This window comes from Antechinus flavipes, chromosome 3 (assembly GCF_016432865.1).
Source record: "Antechinus flavipes isolate AdamAnt ecotype Samford, QLD, Australia chromosome 3, AdamAnt_v2, whole genome shotgun sequence".
NCBI classification, from domain to species: Eukaryota; Metazoa; Chordata; class Mammalia; order Dasyuromorphia; family Dasyuridae; genus Antechinus; species Antechinus flavipes.
In genome coordinates, this window is record NC_067400.1 from 54984662 (window position 1) to 55003930 (window position 19269).

The 19269-nt window shown below is 35.2% G+C and overlaps 1 protein-coding gene across 2 annotated transcripts in view; it reads left to right on the forward strand.

Annotated features, from left to right (window-relative positions):
- COL4A4 (collagen type IV alpha 4 chain) overlaps window positions 1-19269 on the forward strand; it is a 132315-nt gene that overhangs the window by 42790 nt on the left and 70256 nt on the right. For both annotated transcript variants that reach the window (XM_051983438.1, XM_051983437.1), the window contains exons 18-23: window positions 762-831; window positions 1587-1691; window positions 5216-5380; window positions 6477-6566; window positions 11033-11196; window positions 17453-17525. In XM_051983438.1, coding sequence (XP_051839398.1) covers window positions 762-831; window positions 1587-1691; window positions 5216-5380; window positions 6477-6566; window positions 11033-11196; window positions 17453-17525 — 667 coding nt within the window. The remainder of the gene's footprint in view (window positions 1-761; window positions 832-1586; window positions 1692-5215; window positions 5381-6476; window positions 6567-11032; window positions 11197-17452; window positions 17526-19269) is intronic.

Below are 19269 nucleotides of genomic sequence, written 5' to 3' on the forward strand. Positions count from 1 at the left end.
TTAATTTACCTAAGATAAATTGATGATAGATAACCCAGAAAAGGTAATATGATTGCTATCAATGCACTTCTTTCAAAGCAAATTCCCTTCAATTCCCCCTGATTAGGCTCAGTTGTAGTGGTTAAGAAAAAAGAAAAAATGGCAATTGTTAGTATCAGAGGACAATCTATAGCTTGGTCTTCTTACTCAATGAATAAACTATAAGGTTATTGTTAAACATTAATTCTGATTTTTGGACTATAATTTAATGCCCTAGACTTGTACCACAGCATTAGAAGTTTACCAGATAGACCTAATGAGCTTAAAGTTCCTAAACCTCTAGGTTTGTAACTCAAAACTTTGAAGTAGTTCTCCTATCCATTAGGGGATACAACAAGGTAATATAGCAGACCAACAAGAGCATATAGTAGATTGAGGGCTGGACTTGGCTTCAAATTCTGCTTTTGACACATATTAGCTATGTGACCCTGGGCAAGTCAGAGCCTCCCAGTGCCCCAAGCAGCTCACTAAGACTATAAAATACAGAATTTGAATCAGTGAAAGAAATTTCTTCCTTGAGAATTCTCTAAACTGATGCAATTATAGTCCCATTAAAAATCATTTTTGTTATTCTTAAAATTCCACCAGGTTATTTATTTCTCTTATTGTCATATGATTTTTATCTCTTAATTTGAAAGCCTTTGTTGCCCTTCTAAAATATATTTGATGCCTGAGAAAAGTATTAATAATTCTAATAAGAGTGAATGAATGAATGATTTCAGGGAGATCCTGGAGAGCGTGGAAAGCCAGGACCACCAGGTGTTTTGACAACTCCACCTGTTCCTTGCAAAGGTTTGTGTTGTCTTCTGTTACTCTACAAATAATATTGGAGATATACTATAAGAGAAGAATCATCCTTATTGGTCTTATGGCTCACTTATACTTGGCTAACTATATGTATATTACCCTGAGTCTATAATTACCTATAGAGAGATACAAATGGGTAATTCTAGCAACCTATCATGTCCTAGACATATATAAATTATTATATAATTATGAATTATTATTACTTAAATACAATACAAATAATTTGTTACATTTATTAATTATAAACCTCTCTCAAAAAATAGCCCTGATTTTATGTTCCACCAAGATAATGGTTTTAAGGATAAATGGCCAAAGTAAATATATCTTTTATTCACTATTTCAGTGAGCCTGATGTGTATCCTCCAGACAATGGTAAAGGCCAAAGATCATAAAACTCCTTCATCCTGTATGATTCTTCTCTGTATTTTCCTATAAAGTGTCTGTATCACAGACGGGAAACCCATTTTTAATAATCTGTGAGTAATAGTGCTACACTTGAACTGGTCATTCATTAGTATACAGACAATGTTCTACCAAAGATAGATATGTATGTAATAAATGAAAATTCTGAGCATCAAAAATCTAAACTGCTCATTAAAAAATGGATTATAAATCTAATTTGAATCTAAGATACTGTATTTTTATCTTGGGAAAGATGACTAAGCAGCACAAATTTCAGAGTGATAAAAATCTTAACTTTGTTTCCTTAGCATAATCTATTTCCCATGTTTTTTTAATAGGACCTCCAGGGGACCCAGGATTCCCAGGACACTATGGAGAAAAAGGGTCAGTGGGGTTGCCTGGTCCAGCAGGACCCCCTGGCAGACCAGGGGAAGTCAGAATAGGTAGGAATCCACCCCTTTCCTATAAAAATTTATTTTTTTCCAGGAGAGGTTGCATGCACAGAATGTATTTATACCATGATAAGAAATGATCAACATTTTCTGGGATGAGAATGAACAAACTTTTAGATGCGGTTTTCCAAGTTTTCAGTTACATGGAAGGAGAGCAGCTCCCAAAGTCACAGCTGAGAAAAGATGTACTGGTCAGGCTTGCCACAGAACTGTGGTTGGAGGACACCGCTGGCATTCTATCCCATTGTGCCCCCTAGCTATTTATAGTTAAGACTCTTATTTGAAAAGGGAAACACCTCTCTGAAGGTTCATACTTTAAATTTCTTTTAGCTAACAATTTGTAAGTGAGATTTAGCTGAAAATTACCTGAAAAGAAGGCTGAGATACTGAAAAGGAAGAAAATGTTAGGTTTGGAGAGATCAAGATAGAAGAAAGATTCTCTGAATAAGGAAAGGAGGTTGGGTAACAATTTACAATTTTGATTATAGTCAGTGCTGACATTGCTCAAAACCACATTAGGGGCCAACTTTGCCATGTATTCTTTAAATAAGAGACTCCATATCTGTTAAAATGTTGTTACCTTGGTAGTTTGAGCTATTCCACCAAAGGACAAGTCTAAATGAGTAAAGGATTACTGTAGTCAACTCTCTGTATCCTACAACTTTATATTCAAGAAGATAAACATTGTATAGATAAGAGATTTTCAAGTTTTTTGGTCTTAAGACCCTTTACTTAAAAAAAATCACTGAGTGTTTTTGTTTAGGCAGAGTATATTTTTCTATATTTACTGTTAGAAGTTAAAAATATTAAAATTTTAAAATATTTATTTAAAATCAATATTCAACTCACTATATGTTAACATAAAACATTTTTATGAAAAATGACAATATTTTCCAAAACAAAAAAATTAGTGAAAAGAATGATAATGCTTTATATATATAAAATTTTGTTTTGATATTGTTTTTATATATGTATATATATTTACGTATACTTTTTTTTTCAACTCATTTTTGTGTCTGACTTTGTAGAAGGCAGCTGGAGTTTCTTATCTGCTTCTGTGTTTAATTTTGTTGAGATAAGCTATTTTGGTTGAAGTATATGAAGAAAATTTGGCCTGATATAGATAGGTAGTTGGAAAAGAGAGGAATATTTTAATAAAGGCATCTAGCATCTGAAAATTATTGTGAAAATAGTCATTACTTTATGGACCCCTCGAAAGGGTGTCAAGGGTGCTTGGATCACATTTGAAAAATCAATATGAAATATTTTGTTCTTATCATATTCTAAGGTGGCAGCATAGTATTTTAATGGAGCTTAAGAGTGCTGAATGTGAAATCCCAAGGACTGAGTTAAAAATTGCCATGCTTTTTACTATTCTGTGATCTTAGACAAGTCACTTAAATTATCTTGATTTCAGAGCTTGCTTGCTCATTTATTTAATTGCAAAAAAAAAGTTAGAGGGGTTTTTATGACGTTTATGGCTCCTTCAAGCACAGAATCCATACTTCTATAGGATCTTACAAAGCAAGAGATTATCTATAGCAGATTGACTCTAAATTATCCAGAAATCTATCTTATTACTCAGAGTCTGAATATTCATTTGCGTCTTCTCCAAGGGCTCATGGTCATGTTTAAAGAATAGACAGGAATAATAAATAAAAAATAATAATCTCAAGCAAATAAGTGTTCAGGAGAGAAATTTCAGATAATATTCTATTTGCTGAATTTTAGTACTTTTTAGCTAACATTATTGATATTTTCTGTGAACTTGATCCTGATATCACATTCAACTCCTGCTCAGAATTAACCAGTAGCTCCTCCTTTTGTGAGTAACAGGGAATACTGAAGGATAAAGTTCCAGCTAGACCTTGGGCACTGAGGCTTGGCTGCTCATGACTCAGTTTGCTAAAAGGATTGTCAACGACATAAAATAAATGGCTCTATAGATTAGTGAAAGAGATTAGGAGGGAAATTCCTTAAGGATACACACTAGCACAATTTGAAATAAGGTAGCAAAAATGTAAATTAATTCATTTTAACTAAAATTAAATCTAAGATAGAGAGTGGACCTGTGATTTTATTGATATAGGAAACTCCCAAGTGAGGAAACTCCTTTCTATCAATCCAGGTTAGCATGGACTTGCAATTTATAGTCTGAGAGATATACACAGCCAGGCTGTCAGACTTGAACCTTCCTGGCTATGAGACCAACTCTTTATAGAAGACATAGAAAATTCTTGTATCTCCTAAAGTATAGTTGAATTATGAATTTAGGTGATACTTATTCTTTGATTATACATTTTCTCCCAAAAACCTTCAAGGCTCCCTATTGTTTAAAGTCATTTGAGGCATTCCACAATCTTTCCCTAATCTATAGTTCCAGCTTTCTCTTCCATTCATCTCTTTCCTTCTAGCTAATATACCTTATCAGTTCCTTTTCCATTAGGTCCCCTAAGTGAAATACCCACCTCACCATTTCTGCCAATTAACATTCTTTCTGTCCAAATACAATTCCAATTCTTCTGGATGGGGTAGCCTAATTAGCACATACACCTATAACTAGACTCAGAAAGTCCTGAGTTCAAATCCTGTTTTAGACATTTATTAGATGAATGACTCTGGACAAATCTTTTAAACACTCTCTGGGAGGTTTCTTCATCTGTAAAATGAAAATAAGGATAGCATCCACCTCTCAGGGTGGTTGTGAGGTTAAAATGAAATGTCTGTAAAGTGCTTTGCAAACCCCAAAGTGCTATATAAATGGTGGTTATTAATATTGTTGTTGTTGTCTATTGATCTATTTATTCAGGTATTTACCAATATTATAAAAACTTTAAAAAGATACTTTAAATGTTTGGCTACTTTCATTATATTTCTACAGGATTTTTCCTTTAGCCCAAAGCCATGACTTCCTCTGTGAAGGAAATTCTGAGTGTCAAAATTTCCTGCACTGAAGCACATGGAGATTTTGTCATTTAAAGTTTTGAAGAGTTAGCTGAGGTAGAAGAAAGCTAAATGTTTTGTCCAAGGTCACAAAGCTAATGTGTACCAAAGGCAGAACTTGAAACCAGGTGTTCCTAACTTCCAAGCTGGCCCTCTCTCTGTTACATTACGCTGCTTCTTCTCCTTTCTAAATTATTCCACATCCTGAATTAAATTAGACCCCTTATCTCTATCCCGTCTCCCCTTCAGTAATTCTAAGGTTGGGAAAAAAAAGTGGACACGAAAGTTTTCTGTTTATGTGTGAATTTCATCCTTCTACTTCCATTTATGTTTATTTGAATGAAGTCATTGCATTTTTATTTGGCTTTCAGAAATAATGGAATTACTTTTCCAAAACATTCTCAAATTAAGTAAAATATGCTTTTTATTACAAAAAGGTCATAATGTGTTTGATTTTGAATCATTTGAATCATTACTCAATAAACATTTATTTCACAAATTTTATATAATTGTCTCAGATAGCATGCTCTAAGTAAAATTATATGTTGACTATTTCTTGATTTTATTTGCAGGAATGACAGGACCCCCTGGGCCTCCAGGGTTGCCAGGTGTGCAAGGTCTTCAAGGTGAAGCTGGAAATCCTGGAAGAGGTGATTCTCCTGCAGGAAGACCAGGGATTCCAGGACACCCAGGCATACCAGGAGTCCCAGGGCAACAGGGTCAACCTGGATCAGATGGTACAATGAGCACTGTCTATGTGTTATTTGATATTTACATAGTTCTTTACATTGGTAAAATTCTTTATAAAACATATGATATACGTTTGCATAATTTCAACAATCTTAAGAAGTATGTTGCTTTTGTTACTCCTATTTTAAAGTCAGACAAGACAACTAGAATCTATAAGCTAAATGTGATTTTGGTGATAGTTAAGAAAAAAATGATTAAAATTTTAATATTTTATATTTAGTATCTGATACAATGACAAAAATAGGATCATCAAGATTCTACTTCATGTTTTTCTCTTGAAGCAATGATTAACAATTGAAGAAACAGTAAAATATTTGCTGAACCTTGATTTTCAGTTGTTTTTAGAAATGGTTCTAATTGAAGAAATGGTTCAGATTGCATAGAGGGACAGAGAAACAAACAGAAAGTGACGGACAGAGAAAGAAAGATGAAAAAAGAGACAGACAAGAAAGAGACAAAAGACAAAAAGGAAATGACAGAGAGAGAGATAGCTAGAAGAAGAAAGAAAGAAAAAGAGAGAGGCATGTAGTCTGAGAAGAGAGAGGCAGAAAAAAAGAAGGAGACAAATAGAAAAAGGCAGATGGGTTAAGAGGAAAACAGGGAAAGACAGACAGATGGAGAAAAGATGGATAGATACAAGCTGCAAAAGATTTAGAGGAAGGGAAAAGCAGACAGACAGGTGGAGAAAGAAGAGACAAACAAATGAAGTGAGATAGAACAATCAAAAGAGATAGATAAATAAATAAAGACGGACAGATGGAGAAAGAGTATAGAGATAGACAATACAGACCGAAGAGAAAGGGGAAAGGTGAAACACACAGATAAAGACAGAAAAAAAGAAACAGACAAAAAGGAAAAGAGAAACAGATGGAGGAAGAGGAAGATAGATGGAGGAATATAAATAGATTGATGGAAAGACAGAAGAGGAGAGAGATAAATGGAAGGAAAGAAACTGACAGACAGAGGAAGATTAGCAGAGAGAAATAGAGAAATTGGAAGACGATTTGGCAGTGAGAGTGACTTCTCTGTCTTTATTTCTTGAAAGATTTATAAACACTTCACATTTTTTTTTCTCCCATCAAGTCATACATTGTAGTACTGGCCCTCCTGGACCACAAGGAGTGAAAGGTCAATCAGGACCCCCAGGAAGAAGAGGCACAAAAGGAGAAAAAGGCAAGTCTATGTCAAAAATTGAATTTCAAAAAAAGAATTGGCAAACTCAGCTTCCTTCAATTTTCTGGCTAACTTTGAAGGTGTAGAAGGTGAAACTCTTCACAGACAGGGAGCACAGCTGGACATTTGCTTCTAATTCTAGACATTCTTTTTAGTCCAGTATCCATACATCTTTATCTGCATCTGGTATGAATAAAGCCCATCAGACAGCAAAGAATAGAGCAAACATGCATATTTGGAAAGCGCCTAGTCACCTGGTGAGAATGTTGCCACAGAATTGCCACCTTTCCTCTCTTAGGTAAAGTGGATTCTGGCATCCAGCTAGAGAATAGATGGGTGCCATTCAGTATTTTTATTTCCACAAACTTACTTGTCTTCTCTTACATTCTCTAGTTGGGACAAGGGCCTCATGTTCCCTTGGTCTGAACAGCCAAGTATTTTATACTTAGTTTAAGTAATTATGGGCATATTGATGGGTAACTGATGAATTTATAGATTAAGCAGAAGAGCTATGATTTCACAATTTGGGATCACACCAACAACACAGACTGTGTCTTGGAGAACTGATTTAGACATAGAATTTAAGTGACAAATTTATTCACACAGGATGTGAATATCAAAAGTAGTATTTAATCATAGATCTTATTAACTATTTAATAGAGAGAGAGCAGAGAATATGAGATAGATATACAGATAGAAGAGGGGGGAAAGTGAGACACATAGAAAAAGATAGAAAAGAAGAAACAAACATGGACAAAAGGGAAAAGAGAAGCATATGGAGGAAGGGGAAGATCAATGGAGAAATATGAGTACATTGATAAAAAGACTGAAGAGGAGAGAGATAAATGGAAGGAAAAAGAAATTGACACACATAGGAAGATTGGCAGAGGGGAATAGGAAATTTGGAAGACAATCAAAGTGGCCAACATTTTGGTTATTTACTATACGTTGTAGCTCTTAATTAATGGTTAATAATATTTAAACCTCTGAAGGACTTTGGCCAATATGTGACATATTTTTATTCTTCACTTCTTTGGCATAAAGCTTTGGCATATTATAACCAAATAGACTAAACCTTAAAAGTATTAGGGTAGTGGTGCATTGGAAAAATCACTGAGTTGGGAGCCAGGAATATTGGGTTCAAATTTAGTTTTTTAATGTTGAGCAAATCACTTACCTTGATTTCTCATTTATAAAATGAAGGAGTTGTACTGGATGGTCTAAAATCTTTTCTACATCAGAAATTATGAGTTTATGATTCATCCAAGTTTACCTTAGATATACTGGATCCTTTTTCCTAATTTATTTGATCTGATAGCAAGAGTCTGAAAACCTGCCATTATGAGTTCATTAAGATTCAAAACATTCTGTAAATGAATATGAAACCTCTTTGAAGGTGCTCACTACAGAGGAATAAAGGTTACTAATGGTTCAGTGAATCTGAATTCAATACCTTTGACTTTTGTTTTCTGCCCAAAAGAATATATCTATTCATTCTGATAGATATGTTTCTATACATATATAGATATAGATATGTATGTAAACATGAAATATTCACAGAATCTCAACATTTTTATAGCTAGAAAGAACTTTAGAGATCCAGGTAATGATAGATTAAAGGACCCTAAGTGTCTTATGGACCAACAACAGATTTACATGGCACATAGAAGTGGAAGACAGCTAATTCATTGCACAACAAAATTCATTACCAACAAAATCGATGAAGTAGAGTCATGGACTGAATTTAATAAATGAACCTACAGTCTTATACATCTATTGTCCATACTTTCTAACTGGCTATCCCCAGTGCCTAGTTTTCTTCAAGACTGAAATCAAATTTCCCCTTCTGTGGGAAGCTTTTATTGATACTCCCTGCCTTACCTCGCTAGTATCTTCCCATTGAGATTACCTACCATTTGTGTGTGTGTGTGTGTGTGTGTGTGTGTGTGTGTGTGTGTGTGTGTGTAGAGAGAGAGAGAGAGAGAGAGAGAGAGAGAGAGAGAGAGAGAGAAATAGAGACAGAGACAGAGACAGAAAGAGTGTTTGTAACCCATAGGACAGAGATGGAAGGAAGACGGAGTATTCTGAGGGTGGAATAAAGAATAAGCAAGCATAGATGAATTGTAAAATATGTGGAAAAGAGCGAAGTGTAAAAAGATTGAAAAATACAAAAAGATCAAATTGTTAAAGACTTAAAATATCAAAGGTATTTAACATCTGATTTTAGAGGTAAGAGGGAGCCACAGGAGTTTATTGATCTGAGTATGGAAGGAGTGAGTAGTTGATACAGATCAGAAGTACAAAAGAATTAGAAAGGACATAATAGTAGTTTTTAAGTAGTTGGGATGCCATGGGTAAGAGGGTTTAGACTATTGTCTCCTGATCTCAGAAGGCAAATCTAGGAATATTAATTAAAATTATAGAAGATGGATTTAGAATGGATATAAGGAAATTTCCTGATATGTAAGGATACAATAGTGAAATAGATTACTTCAGAAGGCAAGAGTTTTATTGAGCTCTTCAACAAAAAGTTACATTATCACTTGTTGAGAATTTTTGTAGGTGGCTTTCTCAGTCTATGGGTTAGGGATTTGAGCTAAAAGTTATGGTTAGATTAGCTGACCTACAATCCATTTTCTTTCTGAGGTTTTGTGTAAAATATAAACTGGTGCAGCACCTAATTTTATCTCCTTATTTGTAAACCAAAGAAGTAAAGGAATTTGCCTTCTTGGCTAATTAGAACCCACTTCTTCTGGTCCAATGCTTTCTCCACTATGTTACAATGTTTCCATATTCCAATCTTACTTTTAATTTTTTTCACTTTTATTAATATGCTTGTTTTTAACATTACAAACATTTGCAGATTATTACCATGCCATGTGAGGATTCATAACAAAGTAAAACAGCTAAATAAAATTAATAATGCAACTATTTAATCATTGCAACATTTTATAACTGTAGCTACCCCACCACTCTGCATTTTTTAATGAATAAAAATTGATTTTCTCTCTCTCTTACTTTCCATGCCATCAGGAAAAAATAGAAAAAGAACTATTTTTTGTAAGAGATATGCAGAATCATGCAAAAAAAATTTCAAGTAGCTATACATAAATGCATGCATGTGTGTGCCTGTGTGTGTGTACCTCATTCCACACCCTAAATCCATTATCTTTATGTGGTGGGATAGTATGTTTCATCATTGGTCCTTTGGAAAAATCTCTGCATTTTTCTCTCTCTATTTCTCTTCCTGCCTTATCTAAAATCATAATTGCTATTCCTTCCTTTTTGTATTCAGCTCAGGCATAATGTACTTTGCTCTAATCCATTATTTTAACTTTGTATATCCTTTTATATGTCAAGGATTTTTCTTGTTATCAACATAGTGTTGGATTTTGCTTTCTAATCTAGTCTTCCAACCACTTCAGTTTTATGGTTGAGTTAATACCATTTACATTTACTGTCAAGGCAGCTGGGTGGTACCGTGGATAGAGTGCTTGGCCTGAACCCAGAAAGACTAAATTTCCTGAGTTCAAATATGGTCTCAGACATTTACAAGCTGTGTGACCATGGGCTAGTCTCTTAACCTTGTTTACCTCATCCATAAAATGAGTTGTAGGAGGAAATGGCAAAACCAGTTCACTATGTTTGTCAAGAAAATTTCAAGTGGGATCATAAATAGCTGGACATGGCTGAAACAATGGAACAACAAATATTTAGTTACGGTAGTTGATGATTTCTTTTGCTTCATTCTGTTCTTTTGTGGTCCTCCTTCTATGTTTATTTCCCTTTCATTTGACCTTTTCTTCACTTTTTCCTCTTCAACTTTAAGATTGGTTTCCCTCATGACAGATCTTTCCTTGAATCTATTTTCCATCTTCCATTTCCTTTTTCTTTTTCTTATTCCCATCTGCATCCCTATTGAGTTTAATATATTTCTACATCAAACTATTTATATACAAATAGTATATATCTCATTTATATAATATATACGTATGTATGTATGTATGTATTTTCTGTTCTCCTTTAACCAGCTTAGATGAAAGTGAAATTCAAGTAGTATTTACCTCTTCCATTCCTGCCATGTTTGCATATAGTTCTACTTTCACAATCTGATTGTCTTCAATTTCCTCATCTTTTCTTCCATTTTCCCTTAGTGCATCCTCTCTTTCCTCTCCTTTTCTTTTTTTCTTACCGCAGCTTCAAAACATTTAAACTATTTATATGCCTTCTGTCTTAAATGACTACCTCTAGGGCACCCTGGTGACCCTCTCTTGGAATGTAAATAGCTCTATCTTACAAATTCCCTTCTGATTTTTCACTTGTAGTTATTTTAAAATTTTTTCCTCTCAATTTCTGTATATATATTTCAAAGTTCTGTTTGAGCCCAATTTATTTCATTATTGCTAAGTTCTTTCAATGTTTTATTCCATAATTAAATCAAAGTTTTATTTGTTTGTTTTAAATAGGAAATGAAGGGCTGTGTTCATGTTGTCCAGGTCCCCTGGGCGTTCCTGGTATTCCAGGGCCACATGGTCTTCAGGGTAGGAAAGGAGAAGTGGGTCTACCTGGGAGAGTGGGAGAAAAAGGTGACCCAGGCTCTCCTGGTGCTCAAGGATCCCCAGGACCTCCAGTGAGTAATTCTTACCAATTATAATATAGATCATGCATTTCATTTTAAAGAAACCCAGGTTGAATGTACTTCCTTCAGATCTGCATGGTGCCACACTGAGACTGTTTATCAGCATTAAGGGTTTGGAAAGATTATTAATTCAAACAGGTATAGTTATCACAGATAATTTTTCCCCCTCTAATGTATCACAATATGTTCCCATGTCTAATGTGTTTAGTCTAGCTAGGGATCTAAATGAATGTGATCCCAGCTGATTAAACTAAAGCTGTTTTATCTCAGTGAGATACCTGCCATTATGTCTCAAGCATATACAAAGAGAATCACATGGAATATTATATGACACAAAGCACAGCTTAGTGAGAGGTCCCTTGGATTGGCATAGGAAAGCAGGATTTGGAGTCAGACAGACTTGGATACAAATTCATTTTCTTATACTTACCAATTCTGTGACTGCAGGTAAGCCAATCAACTTTTCTGAGACTCAGTTTTTTCCTCTGTCAGTTGGGAATAATAATGTCTTACAGTGCCTACTGTGCAGGGCTTTTGATAGGCTCAAATGATATAATCAACAAAGACTCTTGCAAATCTTAAGTAGCTTTCTATTATTATATAGAGTGTCCCCAAAGTCTTGGTGCTTCAAACTAATAAACTTAAAACCTCACTAAGAATTTTTTTTGGTTGCTTTTGTTTTCCCCCCTGAGGCAATTGGGGTTAAGTGACTTCCCCAGGGTCACACAGCTAGGAACTGTTAAGTGAATAAAATCAGATTTGAACTCAGGTCCTCCTGACATCAGGGCTTGTGCGCTATCTACTGCATCACTTAGCTGCTTAAGAGTTTTTGTAATTGTTTTTTTCTGTTCTACTCCCATCCTGGCAATCAGAAACTGTTTTTCCTTAATGGGAAAATAAGCAGCTTGACAGATAATGAGAAATTTTCGACACTTCTATAAAAGTCAGATCTTTTCATTTAATACATTTGGAACAATCTGGAAACAAAGCAGTCTGCTATGATGATTTGCTGTGGTATTGGGGCCCAGAGTGACCTCTATACTTCTATATCCTTGAGATAGGAAGATCCAGTCTCCCCCACAATCCACAAAAAAGTGAGACTCTCTACCTTGCTAACTCACATCTCTATCATGTTTTAGGGCTTATAAAGGACTTTCCTTTACAGCAAAACTGTGAAGTGCAGGGTTTTTTGCCATCCTCATTTTGCAGAAAGGGAAATAGAGGCACATCTTGGTTAAGCAACTTGTACAGTTATATAATTAATAAGTGTTGAAGCTAGTGTCCAAACCTAGTTCTCTTAGCTCCAAGACCATCATTTTTTTTAATCTACAATAAGGGTTGCTAAACTTTTTTGTGTGTGTCATGGACCCTTTTGGACATCTGGTGAAACTAATGGACCTCTTTTCAGAATAATTTTTTAAAAAGACTTAAAGGAGATGCTAAATTTCAGTGAGATATTAGTGAAAATGAAAAGGCATTTTTTTCTCATTGAAATATACCCATAGATCCCTTGAGGATATGTGAATCAATCCTAGGTTAAAAACTCCTATTCCATACCATGTGGGGCCTCCCTATTCCATGCTCAACCTCCTATTTATGCTCCTAATCCTTATCTTTATTGAACTTCAGGTTGCAGAGAAGTGAACAGTACTTCTGCATCCATAAAAGATTTGTGGTCTTACTGCCCATGGAGTATTTAGTTTTTATTTCATAATCAAAATGTATCTTTATTGTCAAATTAAGAAGTCTATGACCTGACCTCTTAAAAAAAACCGATTCATACTAGCTTTTAGAATTGGGCTTTCCTTCCAACTAAGCTAGAGGGTTCCAAGAGAAAGATAACCATCATGATTCAGGCTGTTGGATTCATGTTGATCCATTGAGGGATTTAGGAGTATTTAACTTGGAAAAAAGATGAGACTCAGGGAAACATGATTTCCTTGGAAGGACCCTCATGGGAAAAGATGGATTACACTCATTCTATTTGATCCTACAGGGAAGAATCAATGTGTGGAAGAGGTGAAATTGACTAGATAAAGGGAAAAGCTTCTTTATAATTAAAGTTTTCCTAAAGTGGTCATCTTGAGACATGGTACATTCTTCCTCTTTGGATATCTTCAAACAAGGACTGGATAAACCCTTGTCCATTAAATTGGAGAGGGATTTTGTTTTAGGGTTTAGGTCAGATTAGATGGCCTAAATTTCCTTCCAACTCAGAGATTTTGTGACTATAATGTTATTCAGAACCTTGAATTGTATTCATTGTTTTTAGATACCAAGATTCCTTTAGTAAATTGCTTCTTGTATAATGCCATATGACCTTCCATTTATATAGAAGAAGCAATTACGACTTATAATCAGGAAGATTAGGGTGTTGGGGTCAGAGTTTGAAGGATAGTACATCATTTAATCTCACTGGCTTATTTAGAGAAATTGAGATGGGGCTTCTTATTCTGCATTAAAGCACTCTTTCTATCACAGGAAGAGTATTGTTATAAGTTGTTCATCTTTTAAACTCAGTGTCATATCATGAAAGCCAATGAAACATGGACTTGGAATCACAGCAACTACTCTTGGCTTAACCAACACAAAATATACTACATTTTTCTAGTCATATTGAGGAATGGAGTTTTCACACAAATGAATAATATATTAACCAAAGTATTAAAATAATTTTTCTTTTGAATGAATAAATGAATGAAAAAATATGTATTAAGCCCTTACTCTTTGCCAAGTACTAAGTACTTAGTGGCCAGAAATAAAAATACAAGTGTCATTTCTATCAAAGAGCATAAATTTTTATACAGGGTAACAACACATATAAGGGAGTGGCCATGAAGGGATATTGCGGCTTGGTAATTATAGAAATGGTGAGTAGAACCATAGGGAGTGGATTTATATACATTTTCTAGGAGTATTTAGTTGACTTGGCCTCCCAAAGTAGAGAGGCAGCTTGGTATAAGAATAGAGAGCTGATCTTGAAGTTAAGAAGACTTTCAGCTTTTATCTCTGCATACACTGGCTGGCTGCTGGCTTTGGACAAATCAATTAATCTCTCAATACTCTATCTAGGCAGCCAAACTACCTTGGTAGAAGGATCTTCCCCATCTGAAAGCTTCCTCTACCAATGAAATCATAGGTCCAGACCCTTATTCAAAACTGTAAGGGTGGGGGAGGACATGGGCTTATACACATGGATGATGGTGAACTCTATGGGCTGAATACAGTGTATATTCCACTTTACTAACCACTTATCTGCCCTTTGAAACAGAAGATACAAAATTGTTTAACCTTTTATTTGTAACTGAAATTCATCATTATAAATATCTGTTATTATGCTTATGATATGCTATCCTTGGGGGATATAGAATTGTTTGCTCCAAGCTACTCTATAGTTGGTATGTTTGCATGTCTTTCATAGTTTTTCTTTTTCTCCTCTTTCATTCATAGATTGTCAGCTGTCATTTTTTGTTACTGTCACTGACCTATAGACAGCTCTATACTTCCTTCCTTCTTCCTTCCTCCCTCCCTTCCTTCCTCCCTCCCTCCCTCCCGTCCAGCCAACCATGTGTTACAAAACAAACTCTAAATGGTTATAGCTTAAAAACAAAAGAAAAATGATAAAAAACCTAAATAGAATTAGAATTAACTGTATTGTTGAGTTACTAAGAAGCAAATTTATAAAAATAACACATTTCCTTTCATCCTTCCTCTTTTCTTTCCCTTCCTTCCTCTCTTTTTTCCTTTCTTCCTCCCTTCTTCTTTCCCACCATTCCTCCCTCCTTCCTTCCTTCCTTCCTTCCTTCCTTCCTTCTTCTTCCTTCCTTCCTTCCTTCCTTCCTTCCTTCTTCTTCCTTCCTTCCTTCCTTCCTTCCTTCCTTCCTTCCTTCCTTCCTTCCTTCCTTCCTTCCTTCCTTCCTTCCTTCCTTCCTTCCTTCCTTCCTTCCTTCCTTCCTTCCTTCCTTCCTTCCTTCCTTCCTTCCTTCCTTCCTTCCTTCCTTCCTTCCTTCCTTCCTTCCTTCCTTCCTTCCTTCCTTCTTTCCTTTCTTCCTTCTGTCCCTCATTAAAAGTTTACTGCTTATCTGTACCTTACATATAGAAGATAATTAATAAATACTTGCTGATTGGTTGGATGCTCAATCCAGATCTAAAGCAACTGGAAATTAAGAAAAGAGAGAATATTTTTTTTTCTGGAGGAAATCATGGAAGGGTTTGTAGAGAGTGTGGCTTCTGTGCTGAGCCTTGAAGGATGTACTCCTCTGGCATGAAGGAAGAGCCTCTGTGAATTCACAATTAGCAATCTAGTTTAACTTTACCCCAGCAAATGTAAAGGGAAGTTCTGTGAAAAAGAAAGTTCTGAAAAGATAGTTGAGAGGATGGCAAGATTTAGGAGAGAGAGCTCAACTGTTGAGGACATGTTGAGTTTGAGGTTGTTATATCGGCATTGGGAGATTCAGTACAAGAATTCAAGGGATAAACAGGTGCTGGTTGTATAGATATGAGAGTGATTTGCACAGAAGTGATCATCGAACCCATGGGAGTTGTTGAGATCTAAGAGACACAATTAGAGTGAGGTTAGAATGTTAGAAATTTCTAGAAAACCAATCTCTAGAAAAGTGAAATAATACTGAAGATTGATGAGATTGGAGATGTTGTCACCCTAGTTAGCCTCTAGAGGGAGTTCCATGATCAAAAACTAGAAATTCTAATTATAACCTTGTCATTCCATTTCTCCCTCTCCTCTCATTTTTTTTTTCATTGTTCCATGTAGTCCCTTCATACTTCAGTATAATGCCAGTTTTCTCTCATCCCTTTCTCAGACGTCACTTTCTCCTCTTCCCAATTTTAACTCTATAATTAAACACTCTAGTCTTGCAGTGTTCTCCCCTTGCCCTATTGACACACGTGCCTTGCCACACTCTGATCATGGAGTATCCTGCCTCTTCCACAATTCTACATACACTTTTGATTGGTGCTAAAGAAGTCATCATGCATGTTATTTAATTTCAACTGGGTCCTAAATGTAATGAGGAAATCCTGTTATTCTTCCCTAATTGATTTCCTCTCAAATTGTCTTTGGTAACTGTTCTAAAATTTCCCATCTCCTTTCAGATCACCCTACCCTTATACTATCAGCAGAGTAATCAGCTTCTTATGTTACAAAGAAAACAGACTCATTTTATGTGCTTCCTCTTTTCCCGTACCATATATCTCGAAACCCCAAAGTATAATTCCCTCTTCTCTTCTGTGTTACTCTGATCTCTGCCAACTTTCAGGCTGATATTTTGGATCCCATCCCATGCTATTTCCTCTCTTCATTCCTCCACTCTACTAATCTCTCCTTGTCTACTGGTTTCTTCGCTGCAGTCTATAAGCAGGCCCAGATCTCCCCTGTTTTTAGCAATCTTTTACTATACCCTGCCTCCCTTCAAACTATCTTTCTGGATCGCTAAGCATCTTCAGCCAAATTTCTAGAAAAAGGTATCTATATTATGCCTGCAATTCTCCTCTTACTCATTTCCCAATCTCTTGAAATCTGTCTTCCTATATCATCACTTAAATGAAGTTACTCTCTCCAAAATTACCAGTGATTTTTAATCACTAATGACCTTTTTTCATTCTTCATCCTTCTTGACCTCCTGGTAATGTTTGATGCAATTGAACCTTTTTATTTCCCAGGATGTTCTCTCTTGGGTTTTCATGACTCTCTCTGCTCCCTTTTTGTTTTTCCTCCTGTTTGACTTATTGTTTCTTCTCTCTTTTTTGCTGATTCATGATCCATATTCTACCCCCTACCTATGAGTATAGCCCAAGATTTTTTCCTAAGTTATCTTCTCTTTTCACACCTTCTTTATCAATGATTTTATTGGCTTCCATGGATTTCCATTCACATTTCTCTGCAGATTATTTTCAGATTCTATTCTCTCTCTCTTCTATTTCCATATAACTTCTATATTTCTAAGATGACATCCACAGGTATTTCAAACTTTACACATTCAAGATGGAATTGATTTCTTTCCCCCAAAAACTACTTATTTCTATGTTATAAGCCCTAATAGAATGAAAACTCCTTCAGGGCTGAGACTTTTCTTTTTTGTTTTTGAATCCCCAGTGTTTAGCACTGATATTTAATAATAAGCACTTAATAATCATTTGTTGTTTTTTGGCTGGGTGTTAACTCTGAAGCATCAATGGAAGCCATTGTTTGCTTTTTATCTATAAACTCACTTTTTCTTTTTCTCAAAAGGGAATACCTGGTACCTCGGGGCTAACTGGTCCTAAAGGAGAAAAGGGTGATATGGTTATAGCAAGAATTAAAGGTAAATCCATTTTTAAACACTTTCTATCACTTTGAAAATAATGCATGAATCAACCACCTTTCAAATTTTGTGTGATTCATCTGCACCTTCATTCCTTTCATGGATAAGTCAAACTTTAGCACAGCTCCATCCATTGAGGAAGTCTTCAATACATGCTTATGGACAATGATGACTTTCATGGGGGGTGCTGTTATAAGAAAATTATCAAAACCTCTTTCTGTTCTTCATCTCCTAGGGCTCCCTTATGACTATAAATAACTTTTCATAGTAATTAGGATAGTCGCGATCTCTAAAACTATATACTGGCTTCCTCACAATCTTGGGGTATATGGTGAGTTCTCCCGACTCAATTCTTTCACTAGCCAAAATAAATATTTGTTCAGCATTTGAATCCTCATTTTGCTGAACTGGAGATTGATGGAAAGTTTCCTTTTTCCATGCCTGGCATTTATTAAGTGTGACAGGAAAGCATTTTAAAGCTGGGGTTAGGAGATACGAATACTTTCTACATTATAATATGAAAGATACAATCCATATCATATATATATATATGTAACAATAAGCTCACATTTACATATTTTGAGTACTTTACCTATATTATCTCATTTTATCATTAAAATAGCCTTGTAAAGTATATGTGAATATATACGTGTATAGGTGTGTAATATACAGATATGTGCATAGAATTATGTTTCTTTAATATAATTTTTATATTATATATAAATATATTATTTCTTTAATATAATTATTAAATTAGAATCTTTAAGAAAAGAAGTTCATCACCATAATCACATAGCTGGCAAGGCTGAGGTAGGATTCAAATCAAGACCATGCGACCCCAAGTCCCACAGTCTTTCTGTTGTGCCCACAGTGTCAGAAACAAATGAAATCTTACCCATTCATTAATGTCAGAGTTTGTAGAGAATGTGTTTTTCCTTTGTGAGAATGAAGTTTCCTCTTGGTTTATTGGCGCAAGCTTGTTGGGGGTCCTGTTTCTGCTTCTTCAGGGTTTCTTTTTCCCCTGGAGCTGAAATGTTTAGCTAGGCCTGATTAACCCTGTCCCTTGCTTTTTTGCTCCTGGGTTGTCCTTTCTCTTCTTTTGACAAAAGTAATTTACTCCTCCAAAGCCCATCCTTTCCTTCAGCTGATTTCACATTTCTCTGATCATTCCCTATCCTTTCTTACTGTCTCTTCTTCCATTTTATCCTTATTTTTTTTTCTATATTGATGTTGATCCTTTATTTGTGCCCTTCTTCTTTTGTGAGTCCTTGATGTATTCTAAGATACCTTAAGAAGATGGGAATAGGTTGTATGGATCAGGACTTCTTAACCTTTTCCCACTCATGACCCTTTTTAACTTAAGAAATTTTTACACGATCCCAGGTTTTCAGATATATAAAATGGGTATACAGATCAAATATCTCCTGGTGATGATCATAATTTCATGACTTTTATTTTCAGTTCCTATATGAAGTCATGATCCACAGTTTAAGAAGCTTTGAATAAAGACTTTCCCCCTATCACCCAGACCAAATAATATTTCTTTACCAGCTTTACTTATGGCCAGAGAGATACATGTATCTGCCTATATCTGTCTTTACCATTCTTTTGTTTCAACCTCATATCTGTTGTGATATGTGAAAGTCTATCATTAGAAATTCATTTCTTTGGGTTTATACATTGTACCTTTAGGCATCCCCTGTTAAAGCCCAGCTGTCCATGAAAGAGGGAAAAAAAAAACATT